General features: G+C 46.9%; 2 protein-coding genes across 4 annotated transcripts; one reads left to right on the top strand and one right to left on the bottom strand.

Annotated features, from left to right (window-relative positions):
* Positions 1 to 4,170: 4,170 nt before the first annotated feature.
* On the top strand, positions 4,171 to 15,342 carry c5 (complement component 5). Its single transcript, XM_087791073.1, has 41 exons — positions 4,171 to 4,306; positions 4,479 to 4,674; positions 4,743 to 4,896; positions 4,962 to 5,032; positions 5,098 to 5,195; positions 5,247 to 5,329; positions 5,389 to 5,479; positions 5,537 to 5,642; positions 5,710 to 5,827; positions 6,620 to 6,735; positions 6,809 to 6,997; positions 7,059 to 7,253; positions 7,310 to 7,522; positions 7,622 to 7,771; positions 7,902 to 8,028; positions 8,289 to 8,354; positions 8,430 to 8,612; positions 9,571 to 9,658; positions 9,754 to 9,836; positions 9,919 to 10,058; positions 10,123 to 10,356; positions 10,415 to 10,565; positions 10,625 to 10,837; positions 11,016 to 11,091; positions 11,406 to 11,565; positions 11,630 to 11,734; positions 11,793 to 11,964; positions 12,020 to 12,147; positions 12,210 to 12,287; positions 12,368 to 12,520; positions 12,595 to 12,657; positions 12,749 to 12,830; positions 12,894 to 12,924; positions 12,986 to 13,088; positions 13,178 to 13,267; positions 14,328 to 14,433; positions 14,500 to 14,583; positions 14,643 to 14,732; positions 14,831 to 14,920; positions 14,984 to 15,116; positions 15,179 to 15,342. Exons 1-41 carry the CDS (start codon positions 4,239 to 4,241, stop codon positions 15,285 to 15,287), a joined length of 4,986 nt encoding a protein of 1,661 aa, XP_087647199.1. The 5' UTR covers positions 4,171 to 4,238; the 3' UTR covers positions 15,288 to 15,342.
* Positions 15,343 to 15,387: 45 nt separating this feature from the next.
* LOC148087788 (actin filament-associated protein 1-like 2) lies at positions 15,388 to 21,458 on the bottom strand. Of its 3 annotated transcripts, XM_087791105.1 has the most exons (13): positions 21,391 to 21,458; positions 19,645 to 19,782; positions 19,501 to 19,584; positions 17,966 to 18,003; positions 17,817 to 17,901; positions 17,565 to 17,758; positions 17,073 to 17,258; positions 16,930 to 16,983; positions 16,575 to 16,865; positions 16,373 to 16,510; positions 16,239 to 16,302; positions 16,028 to 16,179; positions 15,388 to 15,969 (listed from the first exon to the last, which is right to left on the bottom strand). In XM_087791105.1, exons 1-13 carry the CDS (start codon positions 21,404 to 21,406, stop codon positions 15,844 to 15,846), a joined length of 1,566 nt encoding a protein of 521 aa, XP_087647231.1. In that variant the 5' UTR covers positions 21,407 to 21,458; the 3' UTR covers positions 15,388 to 15,843. The 3 variants fall into 3 exon arrangements, with proteins under 3 accessions (XP_087647231.1, XP_087647213.1, XP_087647223.1); XM_087791087.1 differs by having other exon boundaries at positions 19,501 to 19,782; XM_087791097.1 differs by having other exon boundaries at positions 16,575 to 16,850; positions 19,501 to 19,782.
* Positions 21,459 to 21,546: the final 88 nt, after the last annotated feature.

Below are 21,546 nucleotides of genomic sequence, written 5' to 3'. Positions count from 1 at the left end.
GTATCTGTGTGTGTTTATATCAATGTTGTGTGTATTTGGGATGTATGTGTGTTTACATGTATCTGTGTGTGTTTTAATCAATGTCATGTGTATTTGGGATGTATGTGTGTGTTTGGTACGTCTGTGTGCGTTTGGTACATCTGTGTGAGTTTGTGTGTGTGTGTAGGGTAGTGTGTTCTTGTAATCCATGCGTTTGTTTCTTCTCGTCTGGACTATTGTAACAGTTTGTTTTCATGTCTTAACAAGAAGGAGCTGTCTCGCCTGCAGTTGATTCAGAACTCTGCAGCGAGAATTCTGACCCGCTCTAGTAGAAGAACTCACATTTCTCCGGTCCTTAAAACTCTTCACTGGCTTCCAGTTTCTTTCAGGATCAACTTTAAAATTCTGGTTCTTACTTTCAGAGCTATTCATGGTCAGGCTCCTCCTTACATCACTGATCTGATCCAGCCTTACACCCCAGCTCGGGCTCTGAGGTCTGTGGATCAGAATCTACTTATGGTTCCACGCACACGGCTCAGGACCAGAGGAGAGAAATCTTTTCAGGCTGTTGCTCCTAAGCTTTGGAACAATCTTCCTCTCTCTTTGCGCCTGATGGAGTCTACTGACTCCTTTAAGAAACATCTTAAGACGTTTCTATTTGTTCAGGCTTTTCCTTGAATTTCTCGAACTCCTGTGTTGTTCTCGGTGTTGTCTTGATCTTTGAAGTATGTACTGTTTTGAGTATTGTTTTGATTGTTAAAGCGCTTTGTGACCCTCGTCTCGAAAAGCGCTATATAAATATATATTACTTACTTACTTACTTACTAGGGTAAGAGGGGATGGCAGTATGTGTTTTGTCGAAGACATCATGAAAGAACATATTCATATTCAAAACAACAAATAAGAGTTTGACACAACGACACAAACAAGAGACCCACAACAGATCCGGACACACACCAGCCAACTAGGACACAACAACAGTGCTGAGTCTGAGCAGGTGGTTGTGTTGCTGCTCATGTGTGTCGATAATGGTGTTTTTTCATTGAGTGTCTCGAAGCTTCAAGTCTTTGTCGACTTTCAGAGAAAAGAGCATCGAAACAGACCAAGAGAGTCACAACCACCTGCTGCTGATACTCACGACCCCCGACCCGGATGTACTCTGATCACCACTGCTGTGTGAGCCTGTGTGTGTGTGTGAGAGGGTGTATTGTTGGACTCAAGCTCGTGGTTACAACTTGCTAAACTTGTTGAGATCTCAATGAGGACGAATGGTTTAGAAAAGAAAGTAAGATTGAATGAAACTAACCCTTAATAAGGTTTAGTTCAGTATATGCTCCTTTTATTCTCACCTCAAAGCGACCAGATCAGTACTTCAACACCAGTATTCAAGTCTTATATATTAAATATATAATAAAGATTAACTATGAACGAGTATGTGTTTGTGAGAGTGTGTACCTGTGTTTGTGTGTACCTGTTTTTGTGAAAGTGTGTTTTACTGAGAGTTTGTATGTATGTTTGTGAGAGTGTGTACCTGTTTTTGTGAGAGTGTGTACCTGTTTTTGTGAGAGGGTGTACCTGTGTTTGTGTGCACCTGTTTTTGTGAGAGTGTGTACCAGTGTTGGTGAGTGTGTTTTAGTGAGAATTTGTATGTATATTTGTATATTTGTGAGAGTGTGTACCTGTGTTTGTGTGCACCTGTTTTTGTGAGAGTGTGTACGAGTGTTTGTGAGATTGTGTTTTAGTGAGAGTTTGTATGTATGTTTGTGAGAGTGTGTACCTGTGTTTGTGTGTAACTGTGTTTGTGTGTACATGTATTTGTGAGAGTGTGTACCTGTGTTTGTGAGAGTGTGTTTTAATGAGAATTTGTATGTATATTTGTGAGAGTGTGTACCTGTGTTTGTGTGTACATGTATTTGTGAGAGTGTGTACCTGTGTTTGTGAGAGTGTGTACATGTGTTTGTGTGTACCTGTGTTTGTGAGAGTGTGTACCTGTGTGTGTGTGTAACTGTGTTTGTGAGAGTGTGTACCTGTGTCTGTGTGTAAATGTAATTGTGAGAGTGTGTACCTGTGTTTGTGAGTGTGTTTTAGTGAGAGTTTGTACATGTGTGTGTGAGTGTGTAAGTGTGTGTGTATTTGAGAGCGTGTTTACTTGTTTTTCTACCAAATAAGTTGGAGGCTTTTAGAAAGCTGAATCAAGCAAAGTGACTTTGAAGGACAAGTGTGTGTCTGTGTCAGTGTGAGTGCTTTAACATAAATGAGAAGCTCAATCTGGAAAAAAATCATTATTGGTGATGAACAATTATGTCCAAGGCCACATGAGACGACCTTGTTAGCACACACACAAACATGCACACACACACAAACATACACACGCACACACACACACACACACACACACACACACACACACACACACACACACACACACACACACACACACACACACACACACACACACACACACACACACACACACACACATTGAGATGCAGATGAGGCAGCAGGTGCTTTTATCTTCCTAACCCGTGCTGCATTCAGGCAACACAGGAAAACACAAACCTTAATGAACAACATCATGCCAATCACATGACCTCCAGATGGAGTGTTTGTGTGTGTGTGACATGAAAAACTTTACATTAATCCGAGTAAATACATGAAGAAAGAAAACCTAGAAACAATGAGACAGTGAGGATAAAGATAATTCAGATGAAGACCTTGATGATGAAGACGATGATGAATGAAAATAACCCTTAATAAGGTTTTTAATCATTCATGATGATGATGATGATGATGATGATGATGATGATAATGTTGATGACGATGAAGATGAAGATGAAGATGATGATGATGAAGATGAAGATGAAGATGATGATGATGATGATGATGATGAAGATGATGATGATGATGATGATGAAGATGATGATGATGATGACGATGACGATGACGATGACGATGAATATGAATATGATGATGAAGATGAAGATGAAGATGAAGATGATGATGATGATGATGATGATGAAGATGACGAAGAAGATGATGATGATGATCATAATGATGATGATGAAGATGATAAAGATGATGATGATGATGATGATGATGAAGAAGATGATGATGATGATGATGATGATGAAGATGACGAAGAAGATGATGATGATCATAATGATGATGATGAAGATGATAAAGATGATGATGATGATGATGATGAAGAAGATGATGAAGAAGATGATGATGATGATGATGATGATGATGATGATGAAGATGAAGATGAAGATGATGATGAAGATGATGATGATGATGATGATGATGATGATGAAGAAGATGATAAAGATGATGATGATGATGATGATGAAGATGATGATAAAGATGATAAAGATGATGAAGATGAAGATGAAGATGAAAATGATGATGATGATGATGAAGATGATGAAGATGATGAGGATGATGATGGTAATGATGAAGATCCAAGACCGTATGTACACATAGAAACACACACACTGTATACACAGAGACACAAACACACACACTGTATACACAGAGACACAAACACACACATACTGAATACACACAAAAAGTCAGACACACACACAGACACACACATACTGTATACACACAGGCACACACACGTCTTTCATCGCTTCGAGGTCATCGAAAGAAAAGAACCTGCTGCCGTCAGATGACTTATCGATCCAGAGAACACAGGTGTGTTTGTGAAAGTGTGTGTGTTGGTTATTGTGTGTGTAAGTCTATGATCAGCTGATGTTCTTTTGCTTCACCTGCTGGAAGAGCTGCAGAAATAAAGATTTTGGGGCTTTTTTTTCGTCTCAATCATGAGGTTTAGAAAATGAATAAATGGATACATGTTATAACCTCAGGTCCGATCTTGAGGTTTTTGGGGAAGTCAGGGGGTCTGAGTCCCTGCAGAACCTCGTGGTACACACTCTGTCTCCAGCTGATGGACGTGACAGGGAAGAGTAGACTTTCGACTGTATCATCTCTCCTTTCTCCCTCCCTTCTCTCATCAGTCGTTCCTCCTCCACCTAGTCCATCCCATCCCAGCGGCCAGCAGAGGGCAGTCAGACGACAGTTCTGGTCCCAGCCAAACAACCATGATCGACCCAGAGTCAAGATAACAAAGTCCAAGAAACCCCGCGGTTGAGTAAATTCACCTTCGGCCAGCAAACACGCTCTTCTCAGTCAAACACAAATCAGACTTACTCGAATCTGGAGAAGTTCTGTAAAAGTTCTGTCGGAGATCCAGGATGAAGTTCCTGCTCTTCCTGCTCTGTGTGTTCTGTGTGACCCGGAGGTCTGACACCCGCTCCAGCACGTATGTCATTTATGTCTCGTTCTTAACTTAGAACCAGAGGAGGGGTCTGGTGTGAGGTGTCTCTGCATGTGGGTCGTAATGTTGGCTCAGGTCTCACTGGAGGGGACTCTCTGGTCTGGGTGTTCTTCCATTCGGAAGTCCCATCCCTCACAGTCTAGTCCTGGTCCTGCAGGTACCTGATCACGGCGCCTCGCCTGCTCCGGTTGGACGCCGTTGAGTCGGTGCTGGTGCAGCTGTTTGGCTTCTCCGACGATGTCCGAGTCCATGTTTACTTGAAGACCTCCATGGCTCAGGACCATGTGGTCCTGTCTCAGGATGTCGTGACCCTCGGCCGCCAGAACCGGCACCAGGCCGTCGCCAGAGTCCGGGTATGGGAAGATGGTTTTTTGACCCGAGTTTTCCCTGGTTGATGATGTCATTTCCCGGGACCTCCTAGATCCTCCCGGGAAAGCTTCCCCAAGGCGCGAGTCACGTGACCCTTCACGTCCAATCTCCAGCGATCAACCAGCATGTGTCGCTCGCAATTAGTCGCACAAACGGGTTCCTTTTCGTCCAGACCGACAAACCGCTGTACACGCCACGTCAGAGCGGTTAGTCAAACCCAGACTCATGTGTTGTCATGTGACCCTAATGCTGTCATGTCACCTCTCTGCAGTCCAAGTGCGAGCGTTCTCCCTGAATCAGGAGCTCCAGCCCGCAAACCGCAGCGTCTCACTGACCTTCAAGGTGAGTCCCCGGGGCTGAGGGGTCTAGCAAGGGGGCACCAAAAAAGAACGACTCTTCCTGAACAGGACCCTGACCATCAAACCGTCGACATGATCCAGATGATTGACGCCAACAATGGAATCCTGAATCCAGAGAACCCCTTCAAGATCCCTGTCAACCCTAAGTGAGTGTGTGTCTGTGTGTGTATCTGATTGTGTAACCAGTGTGGGTCCAGGTTGGGGGTGTGGAGCGTGGAAGCGGTCTATTCGGGCGAATTCAGCACGTTGGCTCGGTCTGACTTCGAAGTGAAGGAGTACGGTGAGGACAGGTTCACTTAGGTCCAGGAGTCGAAAGTTTGACGTCCAAGTTTTGTCCAGCGGTGCCAAGAATGAACGTGCAGGTGGCACCAGACGTGCACTTTATCAGTTCCAGAAACCTCCACAACTTCCGCTTCACGGTGTTGGCCAGGTGAGTCCTTCGCTGAGGTCAGGTGACCTGCCGGTGCGATGACATTACCTGTCTTAGGTATCTGAACGGGGTTCCTGTGTCCGACGGAGAGGTGCTCCTGCGCTACGGCTACATTAGTGGCCAAGATCCGGTCATTGTTCCAACCTCGTTCACGAACAAGCGAGTCAGTTACACAACTGTACACACGACTGTGTGTTAGTGCCTTTGTGAGTGTGTGTGTTTGTGTGTAGCTGACATCATCAGGTAACCTGATCCTGAGCATCAACGTTGAGGACCTTCTGCTGATGAATCTTGAGGAACTTCTTGGGAAACATCTGTACGTCTCAGTCATGGTGCAGGAGAAAAAAGGTACCACACACGCATATGTAAACACAAGCGCACTCATACGATGACACGTACTAAAACGATCAAAACACGGGGTCGCCTCCGTCGCTCCAACAGGACCTCACTTCCGTCCCAGGTCTTATACTTCGCGTCGTGGAGAAAGATGAACAATCCAGAGTGTGTAACGGGTCGTTTATTCGCCGCTTCGAGTCAAACAAAATACAAGCTTTCAATTACGATCGACTGGACACACTTTCTCCCGGCGACTGTACAGATGAATAGCCCCGGGCAGAAAAGGTGCTGTAGAAACATCGCTGTATTTAGGGCTAACTTCCCGTCCGGGAGGTTGTCTCTTTCCGGCCAAATGGTCCTTTCAAGTTCCCTGTGTCACGATCACCCGCAGAGAGACAATCCTAATTTTTTTTCTTGTAATCTGTCTCTTCCTTTTTTTAGCCCCCCTTTCCCGGGTGTGTCTTGCTTCGTTCTTTGATCTACAATTTAACGTGTGATTTGCAGATAAACAGATGTTTTAAATGACCGGTGTCGTATCTCTGATTCTGATCCAAGCTTGCCTCGAACCAGTGTGAATCAGTCTGAGTGGAATGTTGATTGTAAATGTGTAGTCAAATGTTCCCGTTCTTAGATCAAGCGAGTAATTTATACTTTATATTTTGATTATCTTTTAGCATTAATTTAAGTATACGTATAGTATATAATAATTTTAATCTAACAGTACACAACCGCACACAGAAGCCCACAAATTTGTACACACACACAGAAGCATACAATCCACCCCTGACTGGGCACCTCCCTCAGGTGGGCTCTCTCAGGAGGCGGAGTTGACGTCAGTGAAGTTCGTCAGGACTCCTTTCCGTCTAAGTCTGGTGTCCACGTCCTCCTTCTTCAAGCCGGGTCTGTCCTACAACATCCAGGTGAGCTCTGCCCCCTTGTCCCCTCACAGCCCCTCCCCTCGGGCTGCAGTGTGCTCTCATCCTCTCGGGTCAGGTGTTGGTCAAGGACCACAGGGACCGGCCGATGAGCCAGGTGCCAGTTCGCATGTTGAAGCGGCAGATGTTCAGGGCGTCGGGGGCGAGCGAGGAAATGCCGTGCGGCTCCGAAAGCGTCAGCCAATCAGACGGCGTAGCCGTGTTCACCTGCCACACGGTGACCGACAGTGTTCGAGTGGCCCTGGAGGTGAGTGGAACTCTGCTGTGGAAACATCTCCACCCACTTCACCGTCCGTTCCTTTGGTCAGTTTCAGACCGACAACCTCCCGCCCACCAGTCAGGCCCGGCTCAGTGTGGAGGCGGCAGCTTACCACTCACCCAACCGGCGCTACCTCCTTGTCGACCCGCCTGTGCCCGCCATCCTGTTGGTGGGCCAGCAGGCCTACATCAGTGTGTTTTGGAATATGCCCGACCCGGTGCCCGCTCGGCGCCTGAGTTACCAGGTGCGCGATCGTCACGGGCCACGTTGTCCTTAACCCTTGCCGTTGAGCGTCCGCAGGTGCTGTCCAGGGGAACCGTGGTCCACTTCGGCGCGCTGGACTTCGTCTCCAACTCAGCCCGCAAACTCACCGTCGGGTTCAGGGTGACGGCTGCCATGGTGCCATCGGTGCGCCTGCTGGTCTACATCGTGACGGACACGGGTGAGACGCCCGAGCTGGTGTCCGACTCTGTGCGACTGGATGTTCAACACAAGTGTGTCAACGCACTCCAGGTACACAACCATCACACCCTACAGAGAGGACCATGTCTGACCCAATTGAACCATGTATGTAATGTGTGTATGGTGTATGGTGCATGTGTGTGTGTGTAGACAATAGTGTCTCTTCAGCCCACGACCTACAAACCCAAGGCGGGCCTGCAGTTGGACATCAGCACCAGCCATGAGGGTCTGGTCGCTCTGTCAGCTGTAGACTCAGGGCTCCTCAGTCTGCGCCCCAACTACAGAGACCCGGTCTCCATGGTAACGCCAGCCGTCCTCCTCCATCCTCTCCTCTGGTTTCAATGCATCACATCCGACCCGTCTCGACTACCAACTACATGTGTCACGTTCTTCTGTTCACATGACCTTTGACCGGTCACATGACTTGCAGGTTCTCCGTCACGTCCAGCAGAGTGACCTGGGGTGTGGAGGTGGGGGGGGGCGAGACGCTGCTGATGTCTTACAAATGACAGGACTGACCTTCATCACCAACACCCAAACAAGACCTGCCACCAGTGGTGTGTCTTTGTGGCATTGAGTGTGTCATTATGTGTGTGTGGCATTGAGTTTATCATTGTGTGTGTGTGTGTGTGCGTGTGTGTCTCTTTGTGTGTGTGCTCCCGGATGCCTGCAAATGGTTGTGTGCGTTTGTCTGCTCCAGTGTGTCAGTGCACGAGTATGTGTGTATGCAGGTATCCGTGAATATGTGTTTGTGTGTGAGTTTGTGTGTGTGGAACATAAATATATATATATATATATAAATGAAGTTTGTGTCCAGATGGAGGGTGTCAAGCTGTCATCCGGCGTCGTAGATCTCCGACCCCTGAAGAAATTAAGGCCAAAGGTCACATTCACTCTCCTGTGTTTGAATGAGTTCTATTAATTGTGTGATGTTGACTCTGAGTGTGTGTGTTTGCAGTTGAGACGTATCCCGAAAATTATCAGCCGTGTTGTGAGCGGGGTATGGAGAAAGTGCCCAAATCCATGAATTGCATCATGCTAGCTGAGATAAAGCTTAAAACCCCACCCTTTTGTCGGGTGGCGTTCATTCAGTGCTGCAGGTTCTACAAAGGCAACATAGACAAGCACCTGCAACGACTCGGTAAGAACCCTCAAAACTTACATGTGAACACATGTGGCCCACAGGACACATCTAGTGATAATGATACTCATGATGCTGATGATAAAGATGGTGATGACAATGATGATGATGATGATGATGATGATGAAAATGATGACAATGATGATACTGATATTGATGATGATAGTGATGACGAAGATGGAAATGATGATAGTGATATTGATGATGATGATGCAGATGATGATGATGAAGATAGTAATCATGTTGAAGATAGTGATTTTGATGATGATGAAGATAGTAATGATGGTGAAGTTAGTGATTCTGATGATGAAGATAGTGGTGGTGATGAATATGAAGATAATAATGATGATGTTGAAGATTGTGATGATGATGAAGATAGTAATCATGTTGAAGATAGTGATTTTGATGATGATGATGAAGATGAAGATAGTGATGATGATGAGGATATTGATGATGAAGATGAAGATAGTGATGATGAAAAAGATAGTGATGATGATAGTGAAGATGATGATGATGAAGATAGTAATAATGATGATGAAGATAGTAATGATGATGATGAAGATAGTGATGATGATGATGAAGATAGTGATGATGATAAATGAAGATAGTCATGATGATGATGAAGATAGTGATGATGATGATAGTAATGATGATGATGAAGATAGTGATGGTGATGATGAACATAGTAATCATGTAGAAGATAGTGATTGTGATGATGATGAAGATAGTGATGATGATGATGAAGATAGTGATGACGATAAATGAAGATAGTGATGATGATGAGGATAGTAATGATGATGATGAAGATAGTAATAATGATGATGAAGATAGTAATGATGATGATGATGAAGATAGTGATGATGATGATGATGATGATGATGATGATTATTCAGCCAATCATCAGCTGACAAGTCAGTCATGTGACTCGTGTTGACTGAAAGGTGTGCCGTCCTGACAGATGAACCGGATCTGGACTGGGCCTTGGCCAGCACTTTAGTCCGAAGCTACTTCCCCGAAAGTTGGCTTTGGGAGGTCCAACCAGTCAGGTGATCCTTCCGACCAACCACCTGCTCGGGCCTGTCCAGTTCTGACCATCTGAGTGTGTGTGTGTGTCTGTTTGTGTGTGTGTGTGTGTGTTCAGATCAGGTAAACAGTCATTCATGAGGACACTTCCTGACTCTCTGACTACCTGGGAGATCCGAGCTGTTGGCATGTTCAGCACTGGTCAGTCCTCCTTTCCTTCTGTCCTTCTTTCTTTCTTTCCTTCTGTCCTTCTGTCCTGTGAGTGTGTGTGTGTGTTTCGCAGGTATGTGTGTAGCAGACCCGGTCCATGTTAGGACTCAGCTCCCCCTAAGCCTGGATGTTCCTCTGCCGTACCAAGTGGTCCGGGGGGAGCAGCTGGAGCTACACGGTTCAGTGTACAACCAGCAGGGGGAGTCTGTCAGGGTAACTAATTTCCCACCATCCTTTAGTCCCTACCCTGACTCAGGGTTCGCCATCATGTCCCCAGTACCAAGTGAAACTACTGGTTGGCGCCGCCATCTGTCTGCACGGCTCTCAGCCCGCACAGGATCACGCTGGCTTTAGAACCTCGGCCTCAGACTGGCGACTGCTGCGGTCAGGGTATACGGGCAAGATATCCTTCACCCTGCTGGGTCTTAAGGTCGGAGAACACACGCTGACCTTCACTCTCGGAACTCGCCTTGGCCTCACTGACATCCTGGTGAAGAAGCTACATGTGGTGGTACGTAGCCATTGAGCTAAGCCTTGCCTCGCAGCCTAACAGTGGCGTGTGGTTGCAGCCGGAGGGCGTGCGGCAGGAAGTGTTCACCGGTGGGCGACTAGACCCAACCGGTGTCTTCGGCTCAGAGAAGATGAGGGTGCTGCTGAAGAACGAACGTCCCACCAACATGATTCCAGATAGCGACGTCCAGAGGCTGCTAACCATCAACGGTAAGGCCTCGAGCTGCAACCCCCCCGACCCCCGACATACACCAACACCTGTGTCACAGGACAGATTCTGGGCGACATCGAGTCGGTTCTTCTGGACCAGGAAGGACTGCAGCAGTTGGTCAACCTGCCTCGAGGGTCAGCAGAGGCCGAGCTAGCCCACCTGCAAACACTGGTACAGCTCTACCGCCACCTGGAGGACACCAGGAGCTGGAGCATACTGGGAGGCGACACAATGAAGAAAGCTGCTGACGTCCGCAGAAGAATCCGAGAAGGTGAGGGAGTGAACATTCGAAAAAAACACAAGAATTCAACTTTTCAATATACAAGTTATTGAAATACAGTTTTAGAAAAATTAGAAAAACAGGATTTGAAATTGAAAATTCAATAATTTAATATTCTGACGACTCAAATATTGTGCAATATACTTGAGTATGTGACCTCGACCTGCAGGTCTAGTCAGCATCAGCTCGTTTAGACGAGAAGATTCCAGCTACAGCATGTGGAGGAGAAGAGAAGGAAGTACCTGGTGAGACTCACAGACACACACATAGAAAACAAACGCGCACACACTCTCAGACACTCTCGCACACTCTCACACACACTCACACACTCTCACACACTCTCACACACGCACACACTCTCAGACACTCTCGCACACTCTCACACACACGCACACACTCTCAGACACTCTCGCACACTCTCACACACACGCACACACTCTCACACATACGCACACACTCTCAGGCACTCTCGCACACTCTCACACACTCTCACACACTCTCACACACGCTCACACACACGCACACACACGCACACACTGCTGACCTCCTTGGCGGTCAGGCTGACGGCGTCAGTGATCCGCGTCATGGCGGCAGCCGACCCGGTGGTATCAGTGGACCGACAGGCGCTCTCAGACTCGTTGGCTTGGCTGATCCGGGCCCGTCAGCAGGCGGACGGGTCGTTTGCCGAGAGGTCGACCTTCAGGCCGAACCGCGTGATGGTGAGAACAACGTGCCGACGTTCGACCGTAGATGTGTCACCAACTCCTCTGTGATTGGCTGCAGGCTGGAGGGGCGGAGCCTACAGAGAGATCCGTATACCTCACCGCCTTCGTCTTGACGGCTCTGATTCCATCGACCCGGATAAGGGACCCGATCCTGCAGTTGCAGGTTAGTGGCTTCACCATCACCACGTTATCGTCTTCATCACCCCCCCCCCCCCCTTTAGTTCCATGACAACAGCATCAAGGCAGCAGCCAGCTATGTGTCCCAGCATGCCAGGGCAGTGAAGACCGTGTACGTGCAAGCGGTGGCCGCTTACGCTCTGACCCTACATGACCCGGACAGCGTAACCAGCAACCAGCTGATCACCGGCCTGGAGAAACTGGCTCGCCAGAAAGGTGCGTGAGGGCCAAGGGGGAGGGGCATCACAGTGACGTGTATGTGTGTGTGCAGGGAACCCCGCCGAGCTCAGGTACTGGCAGGAGTCATCTGCCGCCACAGCCGACGGGATCAGACCGGACGAGTCGAGTGGGCTGACGGTGGAGACGACGGCGTATGTCCTGATGACGGTCCTGCTGAAGGTGGCGCTCTTCTGACTGTTACTATGATAACCTGATCCCTGACCGACTCCCTGCTCCATCAGGGCAGCCTCATGTATGCCAACCCTATCCTCACCTGGCTCACCCAAGACAACCGGGGACACACTTCCTACTCCGCCCAGGTGTGCGCTCTCTCTCTCTCTCTCTCTCTCACACTCTCACTCGCTCACCGACTCTCTCTAACCCTGGTTCACTCTTGCAGGACTTGGCGGTCACTCTGGAAGGCATCTCTCAGTACAGGCGACTTGCCCCTCGCGTCGTCCTCCAGCAGGACATCAACATCCGCTACAGCAGAAAAGGGTCACTGGGTCGGGTGCAGTTAACGGAAAGCCGACCAGTGGCCACGCCCATTCAGGTAATCGAGAGACACGGATGGGTCCAGTAGTGAGAGAAGATGAAAGTGATGCAGTGATTGTGTTATCTCTGAAGGTGAAGCAGGACGATGACATCGAGGTGATGACAGGCTACGGGAGTGGAGTGTCGAACGTCAAGGTGGGCACATACACACTTAAAATGATGATGATGTTGATGAGGAGGACAGTGTTGATAATGGTGAAGATAATAATGAAGATGGTGTTTACAGATGAAGACCGTGTTCTATCAGATGACACCGACGACGCACAACTGTCATTTTGACCTGACAACAGACATAAAAGATGCCCCAGGTGTGTGTGTGTGTGTGTTTGTGATGGTTGGCATCTGTGTTATTCCACTGTGTCTCTCTACAGGGTTTGGCTCTTACCTGGAAGCGTGTGTTCGGTCAGTAAGTTTTCTGAAGTGGAATGTTCACAAATATTAATGAGACAATGTCACGGTGCAGGTACAAGCCGCCCATCAATGAGGTGGTGAAAGATTCTGGTCTGACTGTGATGAAGATCCAGCTGCCTACCGGGGTGGACCCCTTTCTGGAGGACCTTGTAGAGGTGACACATGGGTCCAGCTGCCCCCACAGGCAGGATTCATTTCAGAACCGTCTATTGGTTGTGACCCACTTGTGTTGATTTGTTCTCAGTACCGGGACTTCCCGCTTATGGGAAGGGCGACGCCGCTCATCTCACATTTGGAGCTGGAGGGAAACACTCTGACCATCCAGATGGAGTCCGTGAGTTATGACAACTCCACATCCTATTACTGAGTTTCCACTTCTGAGTCAATGCTTCCTGTTGAATGAGCCACGACTTCCTGCTTCTGAGTGACTATTTCCTACTGCCAAGTCATCTCTACTGAGGCTTAGTCACCAGTACACGCTGCTGAGTAACCATTTCCTGCTTACGAGTCACCACAACTGTTGCTGTCAAAACACCACTATTGTTGCTGGGTCCCCACTTCCTGTTGCCTAGTAGGCATTTCCTATTGCCAAGTCACAACTAGTGATGCTGAGTCCCCACTTCCTGTTGCTGAGTAACAATTCCCTGTTGAAGAGTCACCACTACTGTTGTCAAATCACCACTACTATTGCAGGGTCCCTACTTCCTGTTGCTGAGTAACAATTTCCTGTTGCAGAGTCACCCCTACTGTTGTCAAATCACCACTACTATTGCAGGGTCCCTACTTCCTGTTGCTGAGTCACAATTTCCTGTTGCAGAGTCACCACTACTGTTGTCAAATCACCACTACTATTGCAGGGTCCCTACTTCCTGTTGCTGAGTCACAATTTCCTGTTGCAGAGTCACCCCTACTGTTGTCAAATCACCACTACTATTGCAGGGTCCCTACTTCCTGTTGCTGAGTAACAATTTCCTGTTGCAGAGTCACCCCTACTGTTGTCAAATCACCACTACTATTGCAGGGTCCCTACTTCCTGTTGCTGAGTAACAATTTCCTGTTGCAGAGTCACCCCTACTGTTGTCAAATCACCACTACTATTGCAGGGTCCCTACTTCCTGTTGCTGAGTAACAATTTCCTGTTGCAGAGTCACCCCTACTGTTGTCAAATCACCACTACTATTGCAGGGTCCCTACTTCCTGTTGCTGAGTAACAATTACCAGTTGCCAAGTCACAACTACTTTTGCGGAGTAACCATTTCCTGTTGTCGGGTAATCATTACTGTTGCCGAGAGACTAAGACCGTTAAGACACTGTTCCTCGTTGCTGACTCGCTAATTCATGTTGCTGAGTCATCTAGTCACTGTTGCTGAGTTATCACTTCCTGTCTGCGGCAGGTTCAATCTGCAAACTCTTCCTGTTTGGCTTTTCGTTTCCGGACCAGTTTCAAGGTCCAGGGTGCCCGTCAGCCTCTCATCAGTGTTTTTGAGCCCCAGGACAAAGGTCAGCAGGGTCAGGGGTAATCACAGGGGTTAAGGGTGCAACAGTGGACTCACTGTAAGTTTACAGGAAGTATATGCAGCAGCCACTTCTCACTGGAGCAGAATAAGCTGCAGCGCTACTGTGTGGACGCCGACTGTCAGTGCATGACAGGTATTGATTCACGGTTGTGTTATTGTGCTGGTTGTTGTTTCACTTGTTGTTTTTTATAGTCACGTGCGCCACGTTCAGGGGAAACAACGACTCGCAAGTGAGTCTGGAGGAGAGGAGGAAACAAACCTGTCACCCTGCAGTCAAGTATGGTGAGACAGTCTTCACTTTCTGGCTCTGGTCTCTGTCCTTCCTAACTCTGAACAATGTCTTCCTAACTCTTGTCTCTTCCTGACCATGACTTCTGCAGTGTACAGGGTAAAGGTAAACTCCAAAAAAGAAGAGGGCGACTTTGAGACCTTCACCGCATCTGTAGTTGAGGTTCTGCGGTCACTCGGAGGTGAGGCTTCAGGTTCTGTTTTTTGTTCTGTGCTGTATTTGTTGACCTCTGTCATACCTTAAGACTTTGAGGAGGTTCGACGTGATACCGAAGTGGATCTGATCAAGAAGATTACCTGCAGCTTGGTGGACATCCAGAACCAGCAACAGTACTTGATTATCGGCTCGAATGGTTTGAAGCTCAACCATCAGACCGGGTCAGTGTCTAGGTCTTGGTATCAGTCCAACTTGTCTGGCTCTCATGTTAACATGTTTGCAGGTACCGACTAGTCCTAGACTCTGAGGCAGTGGTGGAGGTTTGGCCTGAGGCCAAAGTCTCCGTCCTGGATGACCTGGCTCTGGACCTGCAGCTGCAGAGCTGTTCCTGACCAAAATTGGAAGGACATGTGCGATGAGATGTGAATAAACCTGTCTCGCAACTGGTCTGATTTTGATCCCCAACTCCCAGTCAGAAAGCAAAAACGGTCATATGACAAAATAAGAACATTTTAATTAAATAATTTAGGATTTACAACAAACATGATGATAGACATGAAGGTCATTAGGGGGAACATGAAGCTAGTGAATGTAATTGGGGGGACATGACAGTCATGGATTGGACATGAAGTTCATGGGATGGACGAGAATGTCATTACTATAATGCGGCGGACAACACTGTGATGGGGTGGAACATGAAGGCCATGATAGTCATGGGGTGGGAATTAAGGTCATGGGGTAAGTATGATGGTCATGGGGTGGACAGATGGCCATGACAGTCATGGGGTGTTCAGGTGTAGACATAAAGGTAATCAGTTGGGCATGCAAATCATGGGGTGGACATGAAGGTTACAGGGTGGACATGAAGGTAAAGGGGTGGACATCACAGACCTGCAGCAGCTCTCCCAGCACTAGAACATCTATGTTGTGGATGGTTCTAGTGTCAGGTTAGCAAGATGGAGGATATCTGCTCACCTTCCTCTTCTGAAACAAACTTGTGTGATCCAGAGCAAACATGGAAGGAGTTCTTCTGAGCGATGACGTGCGTCTCAGCAGAGGATTCAGGAGACTCACCTGAGGGGAGCAGCAGGTGTTTACCTTAGCATGTGAAGAGAGAGAGTACGACGTTTACCTGAGCGCGCTCAGTACAGACAGACAGCGACTGTCTGAACCAGGTGGGCTTGCTGGCTGATAGGTTGACCTCTGACCCGGCCCTCTTTACGTCAGTCTTCCTGGTCAGTTCCAGTTTCTGTACGCTCCGCCTCACCTGAGCCCTGCCCCCCCCTAAAAACAAAAAGTGTTAGTGTGTTTTTGTGTGTGTTTGTGTAAGTGGTTTTATTCACCAGACAGGAAGGCGTTGCTGTAGGTCACATGGTCTCTCAAACTAGAGCGATTCAGACCCGAACCCTGGAGAAGAGACACAAGAGTGAGCAAGTGGGAGTCGTAACTAGTGGCCGGAATAAGCTGGTCATGTGACCTGGCTGGCGTTGGAATAGAGGGGCAGGTTTGAATCAGGTCCGCTGTGACGGTTTTTGTCTCCAGTTGGTCCAGTCTGGTCTCCGGCGCCTTCCTGAAGCCGCCTCACCCACTGCTGCTGCTGCTCCACACTTGCTGCCTGAGAGTCACATGATCAGACCCAAGCCCACATGATTAGACCCAAGCCCCGCCCACAGGCTCACCTCCAGCACAGCAAGGGTGTCACCGAGCGTGCTCAGTGTGATCCTGTAGGGTGGATCAGAGTTAGCTGTGACCCGGCACCCTCGGAGCTGGATGGAGTACTGTGCCCGGTCCGCCTCCTCATCGACATCGGCGGCGTACATGCTGAGCCGGCCCGCCTCGACCCGACACTGGAGGCTCTGCCACTGACAGCTCATCAGCACGTTCAAGACGTCCGGGCCCACCAGGTCCAGGTGGTCCGGGCTACTGTGAGAGTGCTGGTCTTCCTCAGAGTCGCTCTGGATGGAACCGGACTAAAGTCAGACCTTTTGTTAGAACACCAAGACTTTACAAGATGTCTGGAGGATGGGAACTGACCCGGCTGGAAGAACCTGAACCAATATCTGCACCTGAGCTGACCTCCTGCAGGACCTGACACACAAACACACAATCTCACACAAGAGTCACGTTTGTGTGTCTTTGTGAACATATGTGTGTGTGTGTCTGTGTATGCGGCTCACGCTTCTCCACTCTTCTGCCTGCTGAGAGTTGCTGAAGCCCAGAACCAGGATTTGAACCGGGGGTCCGGCGAGTGTCAGTTTGAGTTGCTGCTGGATCTTCTTGTTGCTTTTTGACTTCAGGACTAGACGACAGCCTCGCAGGTTTAACTCCATCTGAGGGAGGAGATCTCGTGCGCACCTGTAACACTGACACACGGTCAACACACACACATCATCATCATCATCATCATCATCACCTAGTGTTCATCATGTCCACTTTCCTCAGTGAGATACTTAATTAAAAACATTAGAAAGTTCCATAATGTCTTCTTTTATTAATTTTCTGTGCCACTTGTTCCCTTATGGGGGGTTAACTTAACCTTTAATCTCTATTGACGCGACTGGGCCATTTTGCTTGACTTTCAATCAATCGTGAAGAGCAACACTGCCCTCGTCAGGTAGACGATGGTGTTACAGGAGTGAGGATACCCCTAAAGCTCTGAACATACTCACCAGCAGCATGTCTCTCTGGATGAGGAACCACTCTTTGCTCCACTGAAGCCACCTCCTCCTCCACAGGTACGCACACAGACGAGACCCGGCCGGTGGACCCGGCCGTGAGTCGGTCCAGTAGATGTAGTGAGCTCGGTCTTTCACCTGCTCCTCTTCCTCCTCGTCCTCCCCATATGACTCGTACTCGCTGCACCCTGCACGACTCACGTCAATCTGTGCGTGTGTGTGCGCGTGTGCGTGTGAGTGTTTTACCACTGGTCGTAATGGCATGACAGACGTACGGTTCAGCTTCCTCATAAGTGTCCTCCTCGTCTTCATCTGCTGGTTCTGACCCAGTCTGACCAGGAAAAAGGAATAACGTGAGTGAAACTCAGAGACAAGAAGTTCGACTCGCCACACACCTGAGTCTCTCTTCTCCCAGTCCAGTCCTGCTCCTCAGCTGCACAGTCACATGACAGAGACACACAAATTATAACTACAGACACAGAAGTAAGTAAGTATTATTTTTAAAACGCCTTTCTCAGACCAGGGTCACAAAGAACCTTAAGAGACAGTAGAATGTCAGAGAAAGTAGAGCCTTAAGAGACAGTAGAACGTCAGAGAAGGTAGAACCTTCAGAGAAAGTAGAACCTTAAGAGACAGTAGAATATCAGAGACAAAAAAATCCCAGAGACAGTAGACTGTAATAGACAGTAGAACTACAGAGACAATATAGTCTCAGAAACAGTAGAACATCAGAGAAAGTAGAACCTTCAGAGACAGTAGAATATCAGAGACAGTAGAATGCCAGAGACAGTAGAGTCTCAGAAACAGTTAAACATCAATAGAGCTATAGAGACCGTAGATCGTAGAGGCAGTAGAATTTAAGAAACAGTAGAACTTCAGACACAGTCAAAATTCAGAGAAAATATAACTTTTAAGACACTAGAATCTCAGAGACAGTAGAATCTCAGAGACAGTAGATTTTCAGAGACATTAGTACTTCGGAGACAGTAAAATCTCAGCGAAAGCAGAACTCCAGAGAGTGTAGAACTTTAGAGACCGTAGTTACTCAGACATAGTAGAATCTCAGAGACAGTAGAACTCTAGAGACAGTGGAAGTTCATAGACTGTAGAACTTCAGATAGAGCAAAACGTCAGGGATAGTAGAACTTCAGAGACAGTATAATCTCAGAGACAGTAGAACCTCTGAGACCGTAGAACTTCAGAGACAGTAGAACTTCAGAGATAGTAAATTATCAGAGACAGTAGAATTTAGAACTTCAGAGACTGTAGAACTTCTGAGACAGAAGATTCTCAGAGACCGTAGAAACTCAGAAACAGTAGAATGTCAATAGCAATAGAGCTCCAGAGACAGTAGAACTTTAGAGCCAGTAGAATTTTAGAAACAGTAGAACTTCAGAGATAGTCAAACTTCGGAATATAACTTCAGAGACAGTATAACTTAAGAGACAGTAGATTCTCAGAGACATTAGAATCTCAGAGACATTAGATTCTCAGAGACTGTAGAACTTCAGAGACAGTACAACTATAGATTCAGTAGAATCTCAGAGACAATAGAACGTTAGATACGTTAGAATCTTAGATACGTTAGAATCTCAGAGACAGTAGATTCTCAGACACAGTAGAATCTAAGAAGCAATAGAATGTCAGAGACAGTAGATTTTCAGATTCAGTTGAATCTGAGACAGTAGATTCTCAGAGACAGTAGATTTTCAGAGACAGTATAATCTAAGAAGCAGTAGAATGTCAGAGACAGTAGAACTTCAGAGACAGTAGATTCTCAGACACAGTAGAATATCAGAGACAGTAGAACTTTAGAAACAGTAGAACTTAAGAAATGGTAGATTCTCAGAGACAGTAGAACCTTCACAGAGGAAGCCTGGACTGGCACTTGAAGCAGGTGGTGGGCCGCAAGGGTCAGCAGACGTGTTACCTGTGACAGGTGCAGCGGTCAGGGTGTCGCTCATAGATGATGACGGACAGCTCATAATCATGTACTCGGCGTCTTCGACTGGAACTAGAAGACTGTGAGCAGTCGTGTGGACCAGGTCGGCAGCAGGACTTGCACCCGACGTACCTGCCAACTGGACCAGACCCAGGAGTTCCCATAGCGACTTCTTCTGGGCCTGAGCAATGTAGCTCAAGTTCTCCTGGTCCAGAAGGAGAAGGAAGGCGTGCAGGTCCCGGATCAGTCTGGACAGAACCGGGGACAGAGCTGAGAACACAGTTAGCACAGTTAGACCGGAGAAGCTTTGGTTCTGTTAGTGAGCGACTGGTTCTGGTGTAGAGTCAAACATCAGATTGTAACTGATGACTCAAACCCCACTAAGGTCCTGGACCTCCTGCTCATGCCCTTGTCCTGCAGACCTCAAGAAGAAGAAAAAGTGTGGACTAGATTGTGGTCCAGACTCCATACTCTTAACTCTTCTGCTGGGCCATCAGTAACAGATCGTCTGACGTGACCCGTCTGGACTTCCTGCTCTATGGTGGCTTGTCCCAGAAGAGTCTTATCGGCCTAATTTAACAACACCAGCGGAAGTTTCTGCCCCCTTATCTCCACTTCCTGCTGAGCCCCACCCTAGGGTTGATGGTTCGAATCCGGGACCACAGAGGATGGTGAGGGCAGAGGCGATCACACTATTACATCAGAGGGTAATACTAGACAAACAGCTCAAAATACTACTGATACTATACCAGCTAGTAATACTACAATAACTATAAGTACTATTCCAGCTACTAGTACTAGGACAACTAGTAATATTACACCAGCGAGCAATATTACGACTAGAATAGCTAGTGACACTTACACGACTAGTTGTAGTATTACGAATACTAATACTACAGCTATTAGAACCACATGTAATAGTAAGATAAGGTAAGGTAAGGTAAAACTTTATTGATTGAAATTGTTTTTTTCCAATAGCCAATACATACAGCAATTTTTTTTATAAAAATAAAAAAAATAAAAAATCAAATTAAAATAAGAAGAACAAGAACATAAAAAGAAAGAACAAGAGGACACAATCTAAGTCTAAAGATAAAGACAAAGAACACAGATAAAAGAAAAACAACAAAGACAAAGGATACTAAGACTAACATAGAACAGAACATCCAGATACTTTCACTCCACTCCTGCCCCCGAACTCAGAATTGTAGAACTATACCTGCTAGTTCAGTACAATAACTAGTAGCACTAGACCTGCTAGCTTACTACAATAACTAGTAGTATTAGACCAGCTAGTGATACTACCATAACAAGTAGTAATGCTGATATTAAACAAACTATTATAAGTAAACCAAATAGTAAACTTGTAATTCTAACTAAATACTAGGACAAACAAGCTAATAATAGCCTTCTACCAGAACATAGTAATATTAGGAATACTTATAGTACTCCAACAAGTAGTACCATCACACACATTGATACTACACCATCTGTTAGTATTACTACAATTACTCGTACTAAAGCGACTATCAATACTACCACAACCACTTGTACTACACTAGCAATTAACACTACGACATTGTCTTGTACTACACCAGTTAGTAATACACGCAATAGTAATAATTACTTTGTAGAATTACTATGAATAGTAATTCTACAAAGTATATTACGTTATTGCATAAGAATACTATGAAAGCTAGTATCACTTCTAAAAGTTAAATTCCACAAGCTAGAAATACTACTATTGGTAATACCGTAGTTACTTGTAATACAACAAATAGTAATACTGCATCAACTAAGTACAACTCTACAACTGACTACATCAACTTCTCTACTTTACAACAGTAAATGAAGAATAAAAAGAATAAGAATCTTTACCTCTCCCAGTATCCATCGCTGAATCTGCAGAGATGCAGGGAGTGAGAGTGAGGGAGGTGTGTGTGTGTGTGAACTTCTCTCTTCAGAGGCATCAACTTAAAACACGCCCTTACTATGTGCATGTCAAAGGTCAGACCAAAGACCCTCCCCGAACCT

The sequence above is a fragment of the Callionymus lyra genome, chromosome 1 (assembly GCF_982586985.1).
Source record: "Callionymus lyra chromosome 1, fCalLyr1.hap1.1, whole genome shotgun sequence".
Lineage (NCBI taxonomy): Eukaryota > Metazoa > Chordata > Actinopteri > Syngnathiformes > Callionymidae > Callionymus > Callionymus lyra.
The sequence above is the reverse complement of the archived record's forward strand: the minus strand, read 5'-3'. Positions and strand labels throughout refer to the sequence as shown.